This window comes from Zosterops lateralis, assembly GCF_965231275.1.
Source record: "Zosterops lateralis genome assembly, chromosome: 12".
In the NCBI taxonomy this organism is placed as follows: Eukaryota; Metazoa; Chordata; class Aves; order Passeriformes; family Zosteropidae; genus Zosterops; species Zosterops lateralis.
Genome location: NC_139772.1, coordinates 7426259 through 7445035, shown reverse-complemented (window position 1 = coordinate 7445035; position 18777 = coordinate 7426259). Strand labels below are relative to the sequence as shown.

Here is an 18777-nt window from a genome sequence, read left to right as displayed (position 1 = left end):
GCTGCGGGAGGCGCGGACGGGCAGCGCGGCCTTTGTTCGCGGCCGGCGCGGGGCAGAGCGCGGCCGCGTCTGCGCGTGCGCGGGAGAGCCGTGAGGGGAGTGGGGGGGCGCTGTCGGGAGCGCGCCCGTGGAGCGCGCGCGCGCGGAGGCGGCAGGATCGCTCGGGCGCAGCCGGCGCGTGCCCGCGGCGCACGGAGCGAGCGAGACGAGAGAACGAACGAGCGAGAGAGCGAGGGAAGGGAGGGAGGCGGGGAGCGCGCGGGGGGCCCGGGCCGCGCACGGAGCGTCTCGGCCGGAGCGGCGCAGCGCAGTTCGGCTGGCGCGGAGGAGCCGCCATCGCGGGAGCCAAGGCCGCCTCAGCGGGTCCCGCCTGCTCGGCGCCCACAGGTGAGCGCCGTGGGGAGCGCCGGGGGCGGCGGGAGCGGCTCGCCCGCCGCGGGCCCGCAGCCCCCCCCGCCCGGGCCCCGCCGCCGCCGCCCGCGGGAGGCCCCGGCGCGGCCGCGGGGCGGGCTCGGACAAGGCCCCGGCGCGGCCTAAGCGCGGCCCGGGCGGGCGGCGCAGTGCGCGGCTCGGGGGAGCGGGGCCTGCGGGGAGCGGCGGCCCCCGGCCCTTCCGCCGGGCCATTGTGTGCGGGCGGAGGCGGCGGCACGGCCCAGACTGCGCCGCCCGGGCCGGGGCTGCCCCTTTGTGGGCTCGGGCTCGGCCCCGGCCCCGCCGCGCTTTGTGCTCGGGGAGCGCCGCGGGCCCGGGCAGGCCCTGCCAGCTCCCGGAACGGGCCGTGAGCGGGGCTGAACGGGCCGCCGGTGCCCCTCGCTGGCATTACCGGCAGGGCTGCTGGCTCTTACCTAATCCGGTGAGAGCAAAGAGGGAGGGAGGCTTTTACCCATCCTGTGGCTTCCCCTTCAAGCTTTAAAGGCTGGGGACCTTCGTGCTTTCCCCTTCTCCGCGATTTTAAAAGGACGGGAGACAACAGCGTTTGTAGTGAAAGGCAAAGCATCTTGAGTATTTCTTCAGGAGAAGAACCAAGTTTCTTTTCCAGCGGTGAGCTGGTGGCACTTTTATGCTTATATTAATACAATATTTCTCCAGTATTTCTCCTTTTCAAGCAGTCTGGGTGAATATTGCCGTGTCTCTGTAATGAGCAGTATGCTCGTGGTCTAAATAAATAGATGAAGTGATTTGATTTGTTTAACGTGGCACATGAGTGTCTGTTAGGGAGCTCGTAGCTAATTGGACTAGGTCATGAAGGACACGGGATATTCCACGCTCGGGACATAGTTTCAGTTGTCTGTTTATCTCCCTTCTAAACTGAGACTAGCACGGTGCATTCCAGAGGGGGAGGGAAAATGGAAAGACTGTTCTCAACCCTGATTTAATCAAGCTGGTCTGCAAGAAGGTTGAAGTTATTGGAGTACAGGTACACTGATACAGGGGTTTTTAGGGTAAAGCTTGGTTCTCTGGACTATTTATTCGTTGCAGAAAATAACTTTGATGAGTATACCTAAAGTAAAAATGGAGTGCTAGAAATTATGTTCATTTCAATGGAAATTAATGTTTTTAAATAGCCTTTGCCCTTTTCACAGCAGTGAAAAAAATCATAGAGGAAAGCAGAAGAATAAGACCTATTCATCAGTGATATAATTTTAGAAATCTGTTGTGACTCAAGAATTCTGAACCTGATGAAATGATGGGCATTTTTGACCTGAAAGTGTATCCAGATGAAGGAGCTTAACTGTTTATGTGCCATTTCTGTTGGTAAGGTTTTAATGCCATAGTCCAGCTGGACTGTAGTGGAGGAGTTAGCTCAGAAATTCAGTGGCTCCAGCTAAGTAGGTGTGAACTAAGGAAAGTAAATACTTTAAATAACATGATGACTTTCCATAGTTAGGTTTGAGCAGAGTTGCTGCTCTTTGCTTAGTGTGAATTGAAAAATCCTGCTCAAATGTCAGACACCTGCCTCTAATTTGGAAAAGCATGAGCATGTTCATGTGAGAAGCAACTCTTTGGTCTGAAAATTCAAAGAAATCAAGTAGGACAGTTTTATGAACTATGGTCTTCAGATAAAACATTCTGGAAGACTATGCATGCAACTGCTCTTAGACATGTAATGTTCTTAATTTTAAGTTAGAATCGCTTTGCTCTATTTTTCTTCTGCAGTAATGCTTTTAGTCTTTTAACTGTCAGCTTTAAAAGCTGGACTGAGTTTTGCCAGATGGGTTATTAGGGTCTTTTTTTGCTTTAATGATTGTCTTATTTTCAGGAGCTAAACTGATGCAGAACAGTCAAGGTAAACGAATGAAATTTGAAATTCTCGAGACATACAAAGAACTCATTTCTGCAGTTGTGGTGCATGTAGGCAGTGCAGAAAGGCAGAGTGTGCCGCCTGTGGTTACCTGAGCTCCTGCTGGGGGCTGTTGGTGGTACCTGCTGCAGGGAGCAGCAGCGCTGGGCTGAGGATGCTGCCAGGCTCTAGTTCACCTCAGACATCACCTGGGGCCTCCAGCTCAGGATCTCTGCTCCAAAGTTTACAGTCCTAAATGTCATGAACACTGTAGGTGCAGATTTTTATTTTTTTTTTAACTGGATCTTTGATTTTTGTTGCTTTGGTTTAATAAGGGAAATCAGCATTAAAAAAAAAAAAGTAAAAACTAGTTGTAATTAAAACAGTAAGAGGTTTTTGGGTTTTGCTTTTTTACTTCAACAAAATACACAACAGAGACATATTGTTACCTTAAAATGTTTTTATTAATAAGAATGTTTCATTAATAAGAAAAATTTGGTGTAAGCAGGTTGCTTTTCAAAGTGTACGTACTGTTCTTTTCCTAAATGTTCAATGTCATGATGAAAATGTCATTTTGGTGTGTGTTTTCTGTGTACAGCATCACATTGTGGGCTAGAGATTGGAAGATATGCATTAACACTGTGTTGTTACTGTGAACTGTTACTTCAGGTTTACCTGGGATTCTGCTGTTGGCACTTAATTGCATGTAAGCAAAAATCTTCCTACGTCAGTGACTTGGGGTTGTTTGATGTGCCAGGGTATGTTCAGCTGTCAGCTTTACAGTGGAGTAAAAAGACAAAAGCCAGCATTTAATAGTCTTTAAAACCCCCATTTAATAGTCTTTTTAAGTTTTGTGCCATTAGAGAGGGGGATTCTAATTCTTATCCATGTTTCTGTAATGGCCAGGACAACTATTCTAGATATCTGCCTGTTTGAGTGACTGTATAAAATGATGATTCTTTGTGTTATCATAGGAATAATGAGAGATTTGGTTATTAATTCCACAGTACTTTAATCAGATAAAGTGCTAGATAATTACAGCTAACCAAATGGTCCACTTCTGATTTTAACTTGTTTTTCTTTATACAAGCTGAATATGAAAAGTGAGATTGGCTGTGCTTTCAGGGAGGAAGTAAAATGTTATTTAAATGATAAAATCTGTATTTGTCCTCTCACACCTGGAAAAATTAATTACAAAATTATCATGGGTATATTCCAGGGCAGTTGATGTAAGTGCAGTAAGTTGCTCTATAGCCAGTTGCTGACCTTTTCCTTTTTGGTCTGCCTTATCCAGAAACACATTTTTATCTCTTCTTGTAGCAATTGATGACCTTGCTGGACATGAAGAACAACAAGGAAAGTGTAGTGATAACTTTGGCTGCTTTAAAAAGTTACTCATCCACTCCTTAAAAGTGAAAAGAGAAGTTCTTTCAAGTGTGGTTTGTGTGGCTGGGGTGGTTTAACCCAAGCTGGCAGCTCAGTACCACACAGCCTCTCTCTCTTACTTCCCCACCTGCGGGATCAAGGAGAGAATTGAAAGAGTAAAAGCAAAATAAAACGTCTTGGATTGAGATAAAGACAGTATAATAGGTAAAGGAAGAGCTGCACACAGAAGCGAAGCAAGGCAAGGAATTCTTTCACCACTTCCCATGAGCAGGGCAGGTGCCCAGCCATGCCCAGCAAAGCAGGGCTCCATTGTGCTTGGTGGTTCCCTGGGGAGACAAAAGCCATCACCCCAAACATCCCCTGCCTCCTCTTCCTCACAGCTTTACATGCTGAGCGTGGTGCCAGGTGGTGTGGGCTGTCCCTCTGCTCAGCTGGGGTCACCTGTGCTGCCTGTGTCCCCTCCCAGGGTGTTCACCCCCAGCCTCCCCTGCTGGGCTGCTGTGAGAACCAGGAAAGGCCTTGACTGTGCAGGCTCTGCTCAGCAACAGCAAAACCATCTGTATTTATCAGCCCTGCTTCCAGCACAAACCCAAACACAGCCCTGTCCCAGCCACTGCAAAGATAATCAACTCTACCCAAAGCAAAATCAGCACAGTGGCATGAAGTCTTTAAATATTTTAAGGCTCTTTTCTAGAATTCTTGACACATAGTACTGAACAGAGCAAAAAGTAATTCAGTCTCTGAAGAAAGACAACAGTCACTTTTCAAGGTTGTTTTTTTTTTTTAATGCTGTCAAGGAGGAGCATTTAAAATGCCACACTTTCAAGAGTTACTTTCAAATACATGTTCAGATGAAATATATGGAAGGTAAATTGTTCTTTAAATTTTGCTAATGTATGGATTGTGCAAAGGTTTTAACTGGAGTAGGAGTATTTTAAAGTAATTTGCTGTTAAACTGCAGGAAGGAAAGCTTTAAAATAAATCGCATGAAAATTTCTAGAATTGGTGTCTAGCTTAGAAATGTACATGTGTTAAAAGGCTTATCTTTGTTGTTTCTGTTTGCTCCTTGTTACAGATCTTTCATGAGAGAAAGTTACATGTCTCATATATTTTACAAGGGGATGACAACTGCAATACAAGGTTTCTGTTTTGTAAATCTTGGTACAAGTTGCTTCATGCTGAAGTGAGATGTAGGTGTTAGTTTGAAGTGGGGTTTAAAAGGTTTTTTTCCCCCCTATGATTTTTTCCAAAAGTCTGCGTTATTCCTAAAATATGTGGTTAGTTGTTGTTCACACATCAGTGTTAGGAAAAGAGAAATAATAGAAGATGTAGCACCACACAAGCTGTGGCACATCCAAGGTACACTTGCTGCTGGGCTGCCAGTGTTAATTTGCAATGTTGCTCCACCGATGGGAATGTGAAACATGTGAGCAGTTTCAGTCCCAAGTTCAGTCTGTGAGGAGAGGAGAGGATTCCTGTTCCCTGGAGCCCTTCCCGGGGCAGGTGGCACCAGGGGACCCTGAGCTCAGCCCTGCTGCAGGAGGTGTCACCTCTGTCACTGTGGGGGCCCTGTCAGGGCAGGCTCAGAGCTGAGACAGGATTGGTGCTGGGCTTTGGTGCTTCCTGGGTGCCAGGGGAAGTGCTCAGGTACTTGTGCAAGACTGTTCTTGTTGGGTACATTACCTTAAAGAGAAAGAAAGCCAGTGGGTAAAAAGCAGGCAGCACAACCACTCAGTTTGGTGGCAGCCTGCTTTTGTTTGTTGTGGAAATGGTGGAATTGCTCTGCAGCATCCTCTGTGTGTGTACCTGCTGTCATGGAGCTGTAGCTGATGGGTCCTTCTTCGTCCTGTAGATAAACCATTTTCTTGTAGTGCTGTATGAAGGCTCTTAAGAAACATTGTAACTGAGCAGTTTTCTTAAAAGTGCTATTAAAATATTTAAGAACCTTTAAAACATGCTATGTTTCTACTTTGAAAGGTAGTGACTAACTCCTTTCTATAAAAATGGAGTCTTGATTTTTTTTTTTAATTAACATCATTACCTTCTGTCTTTTTTTTACCAATATGTGTCTGCTACAGTTTTATATTTTAATATTAAATTACCTAATGTTGTTTCAGAAATCATGTGTTAAACATGGTTTGATATACATTTTTGTGTTGACACCTGTATGACCCCACTTTAGGGTGTAAAAGAGAAACTTCTTGTCTTTAAAGCTGATCACTTTTGCCTTAAATATTGCTCCTTTCTGTCTCACAAGGACATGTGCAATTGTCTCCTTATAAAAGTTGTGAAAATGCTCTGCTCAACTAATATTTTGGTTTCTGAATGACTGTTTATTTTGAAATATATATGTACATGTATTTATATAAAAGTCTTTAAAAGAGTCACAAAACTACTTTCACTCACAGGAATTTCCCTCATTTTTGTGCATGAAGGCATCAACACAGTTGGGAGTTAATTTGTACTGGGTTCATCTCTCCATGGCCATATCTGTGTGATTGCACAAGGGCACTAAGGTGTAATTTGGAGACTGGTTGCACAGGTGTGACTGGGGAATCATTTGGCTGGCAGATGTTGATGGTGTACTATGAAATTTTAGTGTGGCTTTGTGCTGGGTCAAGTCTAATTATTAGAAAGGAAATTTTACAGATTAAAAAAATATGCATTTCAAAATAGCAGCTGAGATGGACATTCTTCCAAAACAGCACCTGTAAAGCAGTAATTTTAAGAGCACTTTTGTGCATATTAAAACCAGCTGCTGACTTAAAAGTTTTGGTTTAGAATCTGTTGTTCTGTTTAAACAAAAGTTGTTGTTCCTTGTAGAGTCATAATTCGTCCATGGATTTACAGGTGCTCTACTAATGGAGTTAAGTGTAGGGAAAAAGAGGATTTCAGTGAAAGCTGATCTTTAATGTGCATGAGGAGGTAGGCTTAAGGTTGCCTGTGAAACTGTAAATTTTTTATTTCCCTTTCTTGCAAATGCTTGATCCTCCAACCTATTCTAGTTTTGTTATACTGGTGTAAAAGAAAAAGGCTAAAAAAATACTGAATTTTACAGCTGTGCTTTAGGCAGTGATTCATGGCTAAGAGTTGATGTTCAAGATTCAGCACTGCAACAGACTCAAGTTTTGATTTTGAGTACCTAACAGAAGAGAGGACAATATTTTGCAGAGAAAGACAGTGATAGGTCTTGAATTTAGAAAGTGCAGATAGAGAGAACATGAAGTAGCAGAAAAATGTCTACTCCTGTCATTTCCAAACCATTTATAGTGTCTTGTGTTTTAATTTCTGATGCAGACTCAGGCCTGACTTCAGAGAGATTATGACAGAATTTTAATTTTGTATGCCATGAAGCAATTCCAAAGCAATACAAATAAGTGAAACAGTGCATACATTTTACTTGGCATTTGAGATGTACCTGAACAGAATTTAATGGCAATAAAAGAACATGTAATTCTCTTGCCCAAGAGCTTTTTTTTCCCTGCTGAATTTAAATTACCTGCTGGAAAATCTGGGTACTTGAAGCTTCACAAAAAAGGGTGAGGGATTTTTTTTTTTTGCTAATTCAAGGACCTCTCTAAAGAAAGGTTACTTTACTTTTCATAAAATCAGGAGGGCCTTCAGATTAGATACAGTAGAAGTAGTGAGAAGGGTGTTGCCAGTGTCTCCATAATTTGTCTCTTTGATGTCCAAAATACTGGAATGAGTAGAGGGCAGTTATCCATATGTGAGCAGGAGTTGGAAAGTAAACAGTGATTGAAGTCTGGTGATTGCGGACTGTAAAAACTGAGATGTTAAATAATTTAACAGTGTCTTTTAGTGTGTAATGAGATTCAGTTATTACTAACCTGAAGTAAATTTGAATAGGGTCTAACAGGGTTAACTTGGTATCCTTATCAAGTAATTTCATTCCTTTTTGCATTAATGGGTGAGACTCACAGCTACTTGTGGTAGTTTAAAACCTGTAAAAGGCAGGGAAGTACTTGCCTGTGGTGACTCAGAAGCTCGTGACAAAACAGGAACTAACCCCAGGTCTGCCCTGCCACAGACTTGGGCTCTGCACCACTAATCGTGGGTTTGGTTGGCTTTTTTTAAAAGGTTTCAAGGAATGCTCAGTCTTTTCATGCAGCGTGGTGGGCTGTGATACGAGCAGCTCCACCCATCTCTGGTCTGTGCTCAGGCTGGGAACTTTCTGGGAGACGGCTCTTATTTGTGAGTTAAAGCTGCATTTTAAACCTGAGGCTTTGATGAGAAGCTGTAGAACTGTTGTTGTCTGCAGCAGTAACCAGGCTTGGCTGCAGAGTTGTCAGTAGCTGAGTTTTGAGATGTTGATTAACATATTGTTGATTTTAATAATGATAAAAAATATTAATTATTGTGGCAATTGAATTTTCATGCAACAGTATTACAAGAAACAGTTGATTCAGAATTGATGAATGGGGAAAAGCTAAATCACAGAAATAAAATCAGAGTTGTTTCTAATGGAGGCACGTGGGCTTCAAAGAATAGGTTCCAGAAACACAAGGCATGCAGAAAATAGGAGGTTTAAAGAAAAGTGTGGAATCATCACACACAAAATGCAAAAATCCCACTGTAATTTTGGACTTCTTTTATTAAGGTCTTACATTGCTTAGAGTCCAAGTTGAGTGCTGTTTTCTACTTGTGGTATATAAACAAAATACAAAAACCTGTGGCCCACATTAGACTGCCACAGCTTTTCTTTTGAATTAGTATGCATAGTAGGAAAATTTTAGTTCCAAAATTCAGAAATGTCTATTTTAAAAATACAAAATCAACTCTTTACTTTTAAATATGTGTTTTGTTCTCCTTGTGGTTTGTGTCTGTGATAAAATAAATACATTGTAAGATTCTTCTAAAAGTTCTTGCTTTCGAAGATTAAATTCATTAAAAAAACCCCAGATTTATAAAAACTCTCAGACTAGAGATTCTGTGTAGTTTCGTACTAGAGGTTCTGAAAACTTAATAATTTCTGAAGTGTTAAAAGTTAGGCTTCCAGTGCCGCTAGTATGTTCTCTGATTCTGGATGTATTTATGTAGGATCCATACCTGACATACCTTGTGGCACCAAGGTCTGTACTCTGGAATAAATATCTTGATTCTCCAAGCCCTCCTGAGTTTAGATTGCTGAGATTTACACAGGCTCCACTGTCATCAGAGCTGCACACAGGAATACAGAACAAGTGATGGAGCCCAAGAAGAAGCGGGATTTAAAATGGAAGTATGTACAAACCTAAGCAATGAACCAGATGAGGCATCTTTATAAAAGTAGCCAATGTACATCATCCTGCCCTGATTTCCTGCAGAGGGGCTCTCTGTGTCACGGGTCAGTCTCCTGTAGGGCAGTCTGTATTTGGAGATCTCCTTGATGGGGTCTGGTTATTTTAATGCTCTGCTCCCTACTACTGTCAAGTTATGCAGGAAAAATATCGAACATAAAATAGGTCTTGAATTTGAATTGGAGTAGTTATCACAGAAAGACTTGGCAAGTGAAGACACATCAAAGTACAGGTACTTCTTTTAGCTGAGCCTGACTGAATTAAGGTAGGTGCTTCCATGCCACACCCTCCTCCCTGTGTCTGCCACAGACACAGCAATGGTGATGCAATATTGCGTGGCAATTACAGCATGCCCTGGAGAGTGTAGAGTTTGCAAAATCAGACTGAGGAGAGAAACACAGCCCCCAAATTGTCACACGTGGTAGGATTTGCTGTTAATGTCTACAGAGGGGGTTGGTTATTTATTTTCTTTTTTCCCCTTTTTTTTTTTTTTTTTTTTTTTTTTTTTTTTTTTTTTTTAATTCTAATGGAGTGTAGTTGTATACAGAGCCCATCTATGATGCCTTGTAGAACAATTGAGTGCTTCCTGTTTAGAGACTTCTGAATGGCAGGATGTGTTAGAGCATGAAAAATACCTTGCTTTTCTCTTTTCTGCTGCTCTTACTAGTTTGCTGTGTAGCTGGTCCTTCTGTGTACTGCCTTACTTTTTATTGTAGCATTGTATGTTGAGAACTTTTTAAAAGGTAGCTGTCTCCCTCTGTTTATAGATATTAGTGGGATGAATTGTTGAAGGATGGCTCTGATACAGCTCAATCCAGTGTGCTCTGCGCACAGTGAACAGAAACTAGATTCTACTAAAAATAAAATAATTTTTCCCTGTTACTTAGTTTGCATAGAGTTACCTGTATTTTCATATGAAGTTTTCTTTATTTTCTTAGACTCTCTGATTTCTGCTATCTTAATGTGCAGAGCTGCAGGCAGGCAACCCTCTGTGGGGTTTCTCAAGGCTCCTGGGGCACAGGGGCCAGCTTGGGTCCCTCCCATGGTTTATGGTGCTGTAGGGTCCCTGTGGGGGCAGCTCTGGGTGTCCTGTGCCAAGGAGGGCTCTGGCCACTGCTGCCTGCTGATCCTGGCCCTGGCGACACAGAGCTGGGGCAGGAGGGCAGAGAAGGCTCTCCTCAGACAGCACCACCAGGTGCAGGGCAGGGCACAGCCTGCAGCAGTGTTTCTCTGTCACCATCTTCACACCTCTCTGCTGGCTGGGATTTGGCAATGTCACAGCAAGACAAGTTGCTTGCTTGCTTTAAAAAGGAGAAATATGGTCAGGTCCAGTATGGAAGTGGCCCACAGTCTTTTTAATGCAAGCGTTTGGTTTTGATTTGTGTGTAGAAAGTGGATTTTCCCTGTATTTTTGTTTAGCTCTATATAATTTCACTAAATTCCCTTTTATTACATTAGAATACCAAATATCAATAATTTTTATACCAATTTATTTAATGTATTACTGCATTTTCTTTTTTCACAGTGGCATTTGATTAGTTGGTTTTAATATAACTTAAATTTTCAGGAATTTCTTTGACAGTTCCTGTAGCTTTTGCTTTCTGTCTTCCTTCCTTTCCTTCCAAGCTCAAAAAACAGGAGAGATAATCATCCTGTTTTGCTTTATGATTTGTAGGGAGTCTGAATTTACAAGGAAACCTGCTTTTTTACTTAATTCTACATATAAAGTGTAAAAGCTGGCATGTTCTCTGCCTACAGAGTACAGAGTGAGCAATCCAAACTCAGATTTTGGCTATTGATCAGACATTTTTAGTTTTCCTTGGAATGAAATTTGAGAGTTTATCAGGTTTTTTCACAGAGCTTTGTTCCTCAGCTTGTCTTCCTTCACAAGGCTGGAGAACCATAAAAGCGTGGGCTCCAATTCTGTGCAAAGGTGGATGTTGAAGCTCTGGTTGACTGGAGAACAGGTTATTCACTTGTTGGAATTGATAAACTTCTTTGTTGCATTTAAAATTGAACACTTCAGTCATAGTAGTTGGTTACTAATGTGATTTTGATGTGGTCATTGTATGTCTTCTACAAGATAATGTTCCTTCCTAATCTTACCTTATAAAGTCGTTGGAAAGAAAATCTTTAACAGTTAGGGAAAAACCTCTCATGGGCTGGTGTTGAATATTCCAGCACATCTCCTCAGGAGAAATAGTGAGCAACAGTGATGGGGCAGAAGTCAAACAGCTCTGACCAAAGTCAAGTTTTTTGCATTGAGTTAGAAATAGGTCACTCTAATTTGGTGGGTGTAACAATGCTGCTGTCAGTGTTTCCATGGCTGTGTTTGTGTCTGCATCTGCCACACGGGCTGTGCTGAACTGGGAGCAGGGCTGGATGGGCACTGCCGTGGGGATCCTGTGGGGTACCAGGGAACACGTGTGGGACACATCAGAAACATGGCGAATTGGGCTGGGAGCTCACTGCAGTGGTGGCCACAAAGACTATTCCATGGTTATATTGGTATTTCCCTTCCTGGTGGTTGGAAAATGGTTGGTAGGGAATGTCTTGAGGTGCTAGAAAAAAATTACCTTCAATTTTAGGCAGACTGGGTCACTGCAAGGTAGTGGGAAATGCTCTAATTGTGTATGAAAAAGAGACGAACTGTACAGATGACATTTTGGCAAAGGAAATCATCAAGAGTCTTGACTCAATTTTGTATATTTATTTTGGTCTCATTTTATAATATTCTGTTTCATTGGATTGATCAAGCTTTTGCTTGTTATGCAGGAAAAGAGAAGCCCTGAGGTGTCTGAAATAACAAATAGCATAGCTAAGGGCACCAAAGAAAACAGTGTCTGGAAGGGTTGAAAAATATCCTAATTCATTAGTCAAAACCAGAGTGTATAGAGACTAAATTGTATTATATAATTGATTAAAATTTTCTGTCATAAACTGCATTGTAAAAATTCTGCAGTAGGCCAGCAGGTCCAGAGGCTGTGTCTGAGCAGGGAACACACGTCTGTCTGTCCAGGCCTGCATTTGATCCTGACCATGCCAGGCCTTGGGATCCAACATCTCCCGAGAGCTGGGAAAGACAAACTGACTGATAGACTGCTAAAGGCAAAACCTTGGGCCCTAAAATGTCTTTTAAATAAAATAAAATCAAAAGTACTAGTTTCTTCAAAAATATTAGCAAGCTCTTCTCTTATATATTTTATAATTAACGAGTATTTTCAACCTTTCATTTAGCTTTTGGGTTTTGACATTTGTTGGCTTGTGTCACATCTTGAAAAAAGTAACTTGTCAGTGTTTTTCACAGCTTCATCCTGTTCTCATTTCTCAGTGCTCTCTAACAGTACTGTGTGTAAAAAAGTCTTAATCTCAAATATGCTTGTAACAGTTGAAAAAGTTGAAAGATTTGCTATTACTTTGTTGGTGGCTGTAATACATTAAAAGTGCAGTTTAAATGGAAGTCTCTGAACTCAGTTGGTTTGAAGTGTTATAGAAAAAAATAATTATTGCATCACATACAGACAATCATGATAATTTTTTTCTGTCCTTTTATCACTCTTATATGAGACTTTTCCTCTTCCAACCATTAAGATGACTATACAGAGCTTTTGTGCATTTTTTTTCCCCCAAACTAATATTGTTACCCTTTCAAAAGCAAACTAAAATGCTAAACTCAAGTCTAGGCTATTTGATATGGGTGAGGATAGGAGAGAAGTGGATGATGCTGAGTTGAATTTGTCAAAGGTGCCCTGTATTGCAGTGAAGCACAAATGTGATTTCTAGAATGTGTCTGGAGCCAACACCTTGGTGAGGTGAGAAGCTGGAAGAGTGTCAGTCTAGTCCTATTTACCGTTGTTAATTCCCAGCACATGAGGCACACCAGCTTTTTCAGCTTCTACAGACTACTTTCCATGTGCTTGTGCCTCAGCAGGGCTTTTTACCCAGTGATTGGTTGTGTCCTCCCATTCCTGCAGTATTTAGGTTTAGTGCCCGGGTCCCAAAGGCAAAGCACAGGGGCAGCACAGCTCTGACCTGTCCAGGGACCGTGGCCGTGCTGTGGGGACACTGCCTTCCACACCAGGGGAGCCTGGGGCATGTTTCACACACCTCACAACACGCTCTTAGTTTCTCAAGAGCTGTTTCTGCGCAGTTTTTCTTCAGCTTTTCTGTTCTACTTTTAGACTCTCTTGATCTTACCTGGTGGGATGCTGTATGTTGCACATTTGTGGGTGAGACTGAAGGAAGCCTTGGATCGAGTGGGCAGGTTTTTTTTAATAGCAATTGGGCATTATTTGCGGGAAATACAGTGCTGATACAAGTCTTCTTGAAAAGGACTTGGATTTCAAATAGTAGGAAAACATTTTTAAAGATAATTTTCTTTACTCAGATATTGTAGCCTTACTTTTTATGCGACCACAACAGTTTATCTCAGTGTGTTTGTTCTATGGCCTCCAGTGAAACGTGTACTGCCATGATCTTACCATCATTACATCAGCATGTTACATCATCATGTCAGAGCTTTTCTGGGCAAAATGTGTGCATCATGCAAGCATGTTGACTTGGTTTCCAGCTGCTTTATCCCTATATCTGTTCTAATTTTTTAAATAGTCCAAGTAGATAATCAAGTACGCCACATTGTTCTAGCTCTGTTGGTCATTTCTTTTCCTTGAGATTATGCTTTTGCTTAATTGAATAATATTTATACAAGTGGAGAAAATTACTGTTGAATAGGATTTTACAGATCCACGGCGAAAAACGCTCATCTGAGGAATATCCTTGAAATAGGAGGAAGTGATTTCCATCTCTTGGAAGAGTTTCGAATGGCAGCTGTAGCTTTTTCAGAGCGGTTATTTCGGGGGAAGCAGAGCCTCTCTCGGTGCGCACGTGTGAGGCGCGGCCGGGCGGGGCCGGATCCCGGTCCCTTTGGGGCGGGGCCGGATCCCGGTTCTGCGGGAAGGGCAGGGCCGGATCCCGGTTCCCGATTCCGCGGGCGGGGCCCAGCCGGGTCCTCCCCCGGAGGCAGAGACGGGGCGGGGCGGTCCCGGCGCGGCGGTGGCGGGGGAGGCTCGGTCGGGGAACCATTTTGGGGCGCGGGGCCGGAGCGCGGGCGCGCATGGGGGCGCGGGGCCCGCCCGGGGCGGTGACAGCGGGGCCCGCCCGGGGCGGTGACAGCGGGGCCCGCCGGGGGGCGCGGGCGTGTTCGGCCGCCGCCCGGCCCGCGCCCCGAGCCCGTCTGTGCTGCGCGGACACGCCATGAGCTCCTCCGCGCCCCATGACGGGCAGATCTGCCTCCAGCGGGCCCTATTCCTGGAAGGGCGTCTGGTCTGCTTGCTTGCCGGGGAGTAAAACCTGCAAGGGGAAAGGTAGCGCCGTTTCAATTGCCTTATGCGCAGGATTTAAAGCTGGGCTTGTAGGAGCTGTTAAGTTATGTCCCGCGGGAGGGCTCGGTAGCCTGTGCACGTCACCTTTCCCAGAGCAGTGTCGAGAATGCTTTTAGCAACAGGTCGGTGCGTTCTGATGTTACCGAGAACAGCTTTTCTTGATTTAGAGCTAGGAAATCTTAAGATGCGTTTTCCCCTTTTCACTCTTACTGTTGGGTAAATTTCTTCAAATATATAGTCTTTTGGATAATTGGAGTTAAGGGACCTAATACTCTTGAAAACGAACCTTAGTGTTCCTTAGTTTGTTGCTGTTGCTTAGAAACTTGTTCCTAGTGTGTGCAAATAAAGATAATGCCATAGCAAATATTGCATATAGGTGTTTTTACCTGTAGTAAGCAGTTAGTAACTAAAAATAACTTCAAACTTTCTCTCCAGTTCTGTAGTTGTTTTTCCTTGGTTTGTAAATTCCACTGTTAAAAGTTTTACTTGTGATTAACTTGTCATTTTTTGAGATAGGCATGCAAGATGTATTATTCATCTTTGTGTTAACAAGAGTGATGAAAATGTAGGCTTTGGGCAGGTTTAGGCTTGGTAAATTACAGTTTATAGCCTTATCCAGTGTCTTTCCTGCATGCTCAGCTCAGTGTTCTGGTTCAGAGATTCCTGCTGGTTCCATTCCCTGCTCCTGTGAGTGTTGTGGAAGGTGTGTGGAGGCTGCTCACACGGGAGCACTGGTAACACAGATCTGTTCCCCAGTGCCTCTGTACCTCAAAGCTCAGGTGGGAAGTGCATCTGTGCACGAGGTGTTTCACAAAGTTTGTAGGTTGCTTCATTAACTGTTGCATGGGCTCAGTGAGGTGTAATTAAAGACAGCAGAGCTCACCCAGCCCGTCAGGCTGCCCGGGGAACAGGTCTGACACTGTGGGTTTCACCAGCGTTATCTGCAGGTTACAGGGGATCCCTGCATCAGGACATACAGGGTCAGGCAGGAGGAAGCACACACAGACTTTTCTGAAATGTGTGTGTTGGCAGTATTTGAAGGGAAACACTTCCAGAATTTTACGTGTGAATATGCGTGTTATTTCCAAGCTGTTCCCCAGAGAACAGTGTGATCAGCATTGGTTCTCCCATTGCCCATGGTTTGTTGTGGAGCACAGAAGTGCAGGGTGGCCCCACCTGTAGCTGCTGGGGACACAGGGCACTGCAGCTGGTCCAGATCCTTGCTGCTCCAGTCCCCTGCCTGGTGCAGCATCACTTCCCCCAGGACACATGCTTGATTGGTCACAGACATCCTAAACTTCTCATCTAAGCTGGAATGCCTCACAGTGGGAAGATACAGCCAAAAGACACAAACATTCTTGTCATAGCTCTGCAGTATCCATAACTGTGGATCAGCACTGAAAACTGCTGCATGGCTGTTTTTCCCCAAGGATGGGAGTTGGGTGTTTCTAGACCACCAAGCCTGAGATGGAGGAAGAGAGTTTGGTGGGTTGAGGAGATGTGATCAGTGGGTTTGAGACCCATAAAATCAGTGACTGAGTATCGAACCTTAGGCACTCATACTTTCCTGCTCTGGGGAGAGGTACTTCCGTAGAGGAATTTGGACTTGTCTGTCGCTCATTACTTTTTCAATGTCAAGGACTAAGTTGTTTTGCGAGTTGGAATCTCGTGGTTCCTCTGCTTTGTGCCCTGAACAGTGCATGTCTTGCAAAAGCATGCACAGTATGCTGCTCTGAGCTGTCTGGTCCAAGTATGAGTAAGTTTGTGGGTGAAATGATGCTAAATATGGGAAGCTTGCCTATTGCCTAATATTCCCATGTCAAATAGCAAGGAGATTAAAGATGAGGTTTATTTTGAGAGCTTTATACGTACGTGACAGATCCAGAGCTGGTTGTACTCGCGGAGAGGCACTTAGGGTGGCTGAGAACTGTACTGTGTAACAGAAGCCAGTTTTGGATAGCATTTTATTTAACTGCCCTTTACCTACAAAGGTATGGTTTATTTTTTCAAAACTTGTGTTTATTTTTTCAGATAGTGCTAGTATTTCCTTTTCCACAAGAAGGAGGAGAGTTAGGAGTGTGGAGAAACATAACATGTTCAGAAATATGGCTGATGCTTGTTCTACATCTGTGAAATGCCTCGAGCAAGCTGTGTTTGGTCAGGCAGCTGTCACCTTTGTCTGGGGACATTGGAAAGGACAGAACTTCAGTGGGAGCTCCACTGAACATAGAACTTTATAAAGAGGGCCTTTCCAAGAGACTGCAGATATTTGAGTATTTATGTGGTAAAATGAATTCTCAAATTTAACAAGTGAAGTTTGAATTTTTAGTCTTATTTGGGAAATTAAATAAAGTAATTGCTTTGGGTTTTTGTGTGTTTTTTGACCTCACAAATGGTTTAGTTAAGGAAGCTGAAGCAATGGCTGTGCTTTACAAGCTGTGGGCCTCAGTAGCAGAGTAATGAAAATGAAGAGTCACTGTCCTATCTTGGGTAAAAAAGCAGGATAGTAATTCTCTGAGCTGTGTTTTTCAACTTTTTCTTTAAAAATTACACTGTAAACATGATTACTATCATGTAACATGGCACCTATCCAGAAGATAGTTTTTTTCCATTAAAAATGCCTTATTTCTCATACACAGCAGCTTAGAATTTTTTCATACGCAGAGTTGATACAGACAAGAGATCTGAGTGAAGCATTTCATAAATGCAATATTAAAAAAAAACAGCAATAACAAACTTCTTATTTTTAGCATGTCTTTACTCCTCTCCCTTGCAGCTTCTGGTAGGTAAATGCCACTTTAGAACAATGAGCAGAACTTCTTCACTTGTTCAGTTTCCATGTCATGGAGGTGTCTGTACCTTACGTGTACAACTGATATACCCATACCATGTATGTAGTTGGTCTTACATGAGGGGGTTTTGCTTTCATTTGTATCTTACTGTCTCTTGAAGGTTCTTTGTGAGCCAAGAGATGCTGTCTGCAGAGTCAGTGAGGCGTGGTTATATCTGAATGTGTGTTGTCTCTCTGTTGCAGAAATGAGCCGCCAGACCGCCACAGCCCTCCCCACAGGAACCTCCAAGTGCACGCCTTCGCAGAGGGTGCCCGCGCTGACGGGCACCACCGCCTCCAACAATGACCTGGCCAGTCTCTTCGAGTGTCCCGTGTGCTTTGACTATGTACTGCCGCCCATCCTGCAGTGCCAGAGCGGCCACCTGGTCTGTAGCAACTGTCGGCCCAAACTCACCTGCTGCCCCACTTGCCGCGGCCCGCTGGGCTCCATCCGGAACCTGGCCATGGAGAAGGTTGCCAATTCCGTACTCTTCCCGTGTAAATACGCCTCCTCCGGCTGCGAGATAACTTTGCCCCACACGGAGAAAGCAGACCACGAGGAGCTCTGTGAGTTCAGGCCTTACTCCTGCCCCTGCCCCGGTGCTTCGTGTAAATGGCAAGGCTCTCTGGATGCCGTCATGCCGCACCTGATGCATCAGCACAAGTCCATCACGACGCTGCAGGGAGAAGATATAGTGTTCCTGGCCACGGACATTAATCTTCCTGGTGCTGTTGACTGGGTTATGATGCAGTCTTGTTTTGGCTTTCATTTCATGCTAGTGTTGGAGAAACAGGAAAAATACGATGGTCACCAGCAGTTCTTTGCAATCGTACAGCTGATAGGAACACGCAAGCAGGCAGAAAACTTTGCTTATCGACTCGAGCTAAACGGGCATAGGCGGCGATTGACTTGGGAAGCAACTCCTCGATCCATTCATGAGGGAATTGCAACAGCCATTATGAATAGTGACTGTCTAGTCTTTGACACCAGCATTGCACAGCTCTTTGCAGAAAATGGCAATTTAGGCATCAACGTAACTATATCCATGTGTTGAAATGGCAATCAAACCTCTTCAGGCCAGTGTTTAAAACCGTTGCATTTAATTTAGCAGAAATAGGGTAACCATCTTTGACTGTCAGACAAATTATTTGGTAGATGGAGGGTAGACATAAATGAAGGTAAATAAAAGGAAAGGCTGTTAAATTACAGGAAGCAGTTGCATGTAGTAACTAATATATTTAAAATAAGTCAACAGTAAACCACTGAAAATATATATACACCCAAAATGGGCATCTTTTGTATTAAGAATTGATTCTACAGGAAATGTTGTAAAATAATTCTAAAAACTTGTTTGTAGATTGATTGTACTGTTGAAAAGGATACTGTTCCGTGTTTTTGTTTGTGTTTTTTTCCTCCCCCTTTGACTGACAAGCCATGTTGAGCGGTCTGGTCTCTGGCCGCTGCTTCCCCTCCTCCTCCCCACCCCCCCTTTGTAAGTCACTACATAGTATTGCTGCTGTTTGTGTATATTTTTTGTGTATTTGCTAATTTTTATTAACTTCTAGTTTTTCATTAAATAAATATGACTTTCTTTTCTGTAA

General features: G+C 43.6%; 1 protein-coding gene across 3 annotated transcripts; it reads left to right on the top strand.

Annotated features, from left to right (window-relative positions):
• Nucleotides 1-319: 319 nt before the first annotated feature.
• On the top strand, nt 320-18777 carry SIAH1 (siah E3 ubiquitin protein ligase 1). 3 transcript variants are annotated; one of them, XM_083870357.1, is made up of 2 exons: nt 320-387; nt 17380-18777. In XM_083870357.1, exon 2 carries the CDS (start codon nt 17382-17384, stop codon nt 18228-18230), a length of 849 nt encoding a protein of 282 aa, XP_083726483.1. In that variant the 5' UTR covers nt 320-387; nt 17380-17381; the 3' UTR covers nt 18231-18777. The 3 variants fall into 3 exon arrangements, with proteins under 3 accessions (XP_083726483.1, XP_083726482.1, XP_083726481.1); XM_083870356.1 differs by lacking the exon at nt 320-387 and adding an exon at nt 946-1041; XM_083870355.1 differs by lacking the exon at nt 320-387 and adding an exon at nt 14072-14327.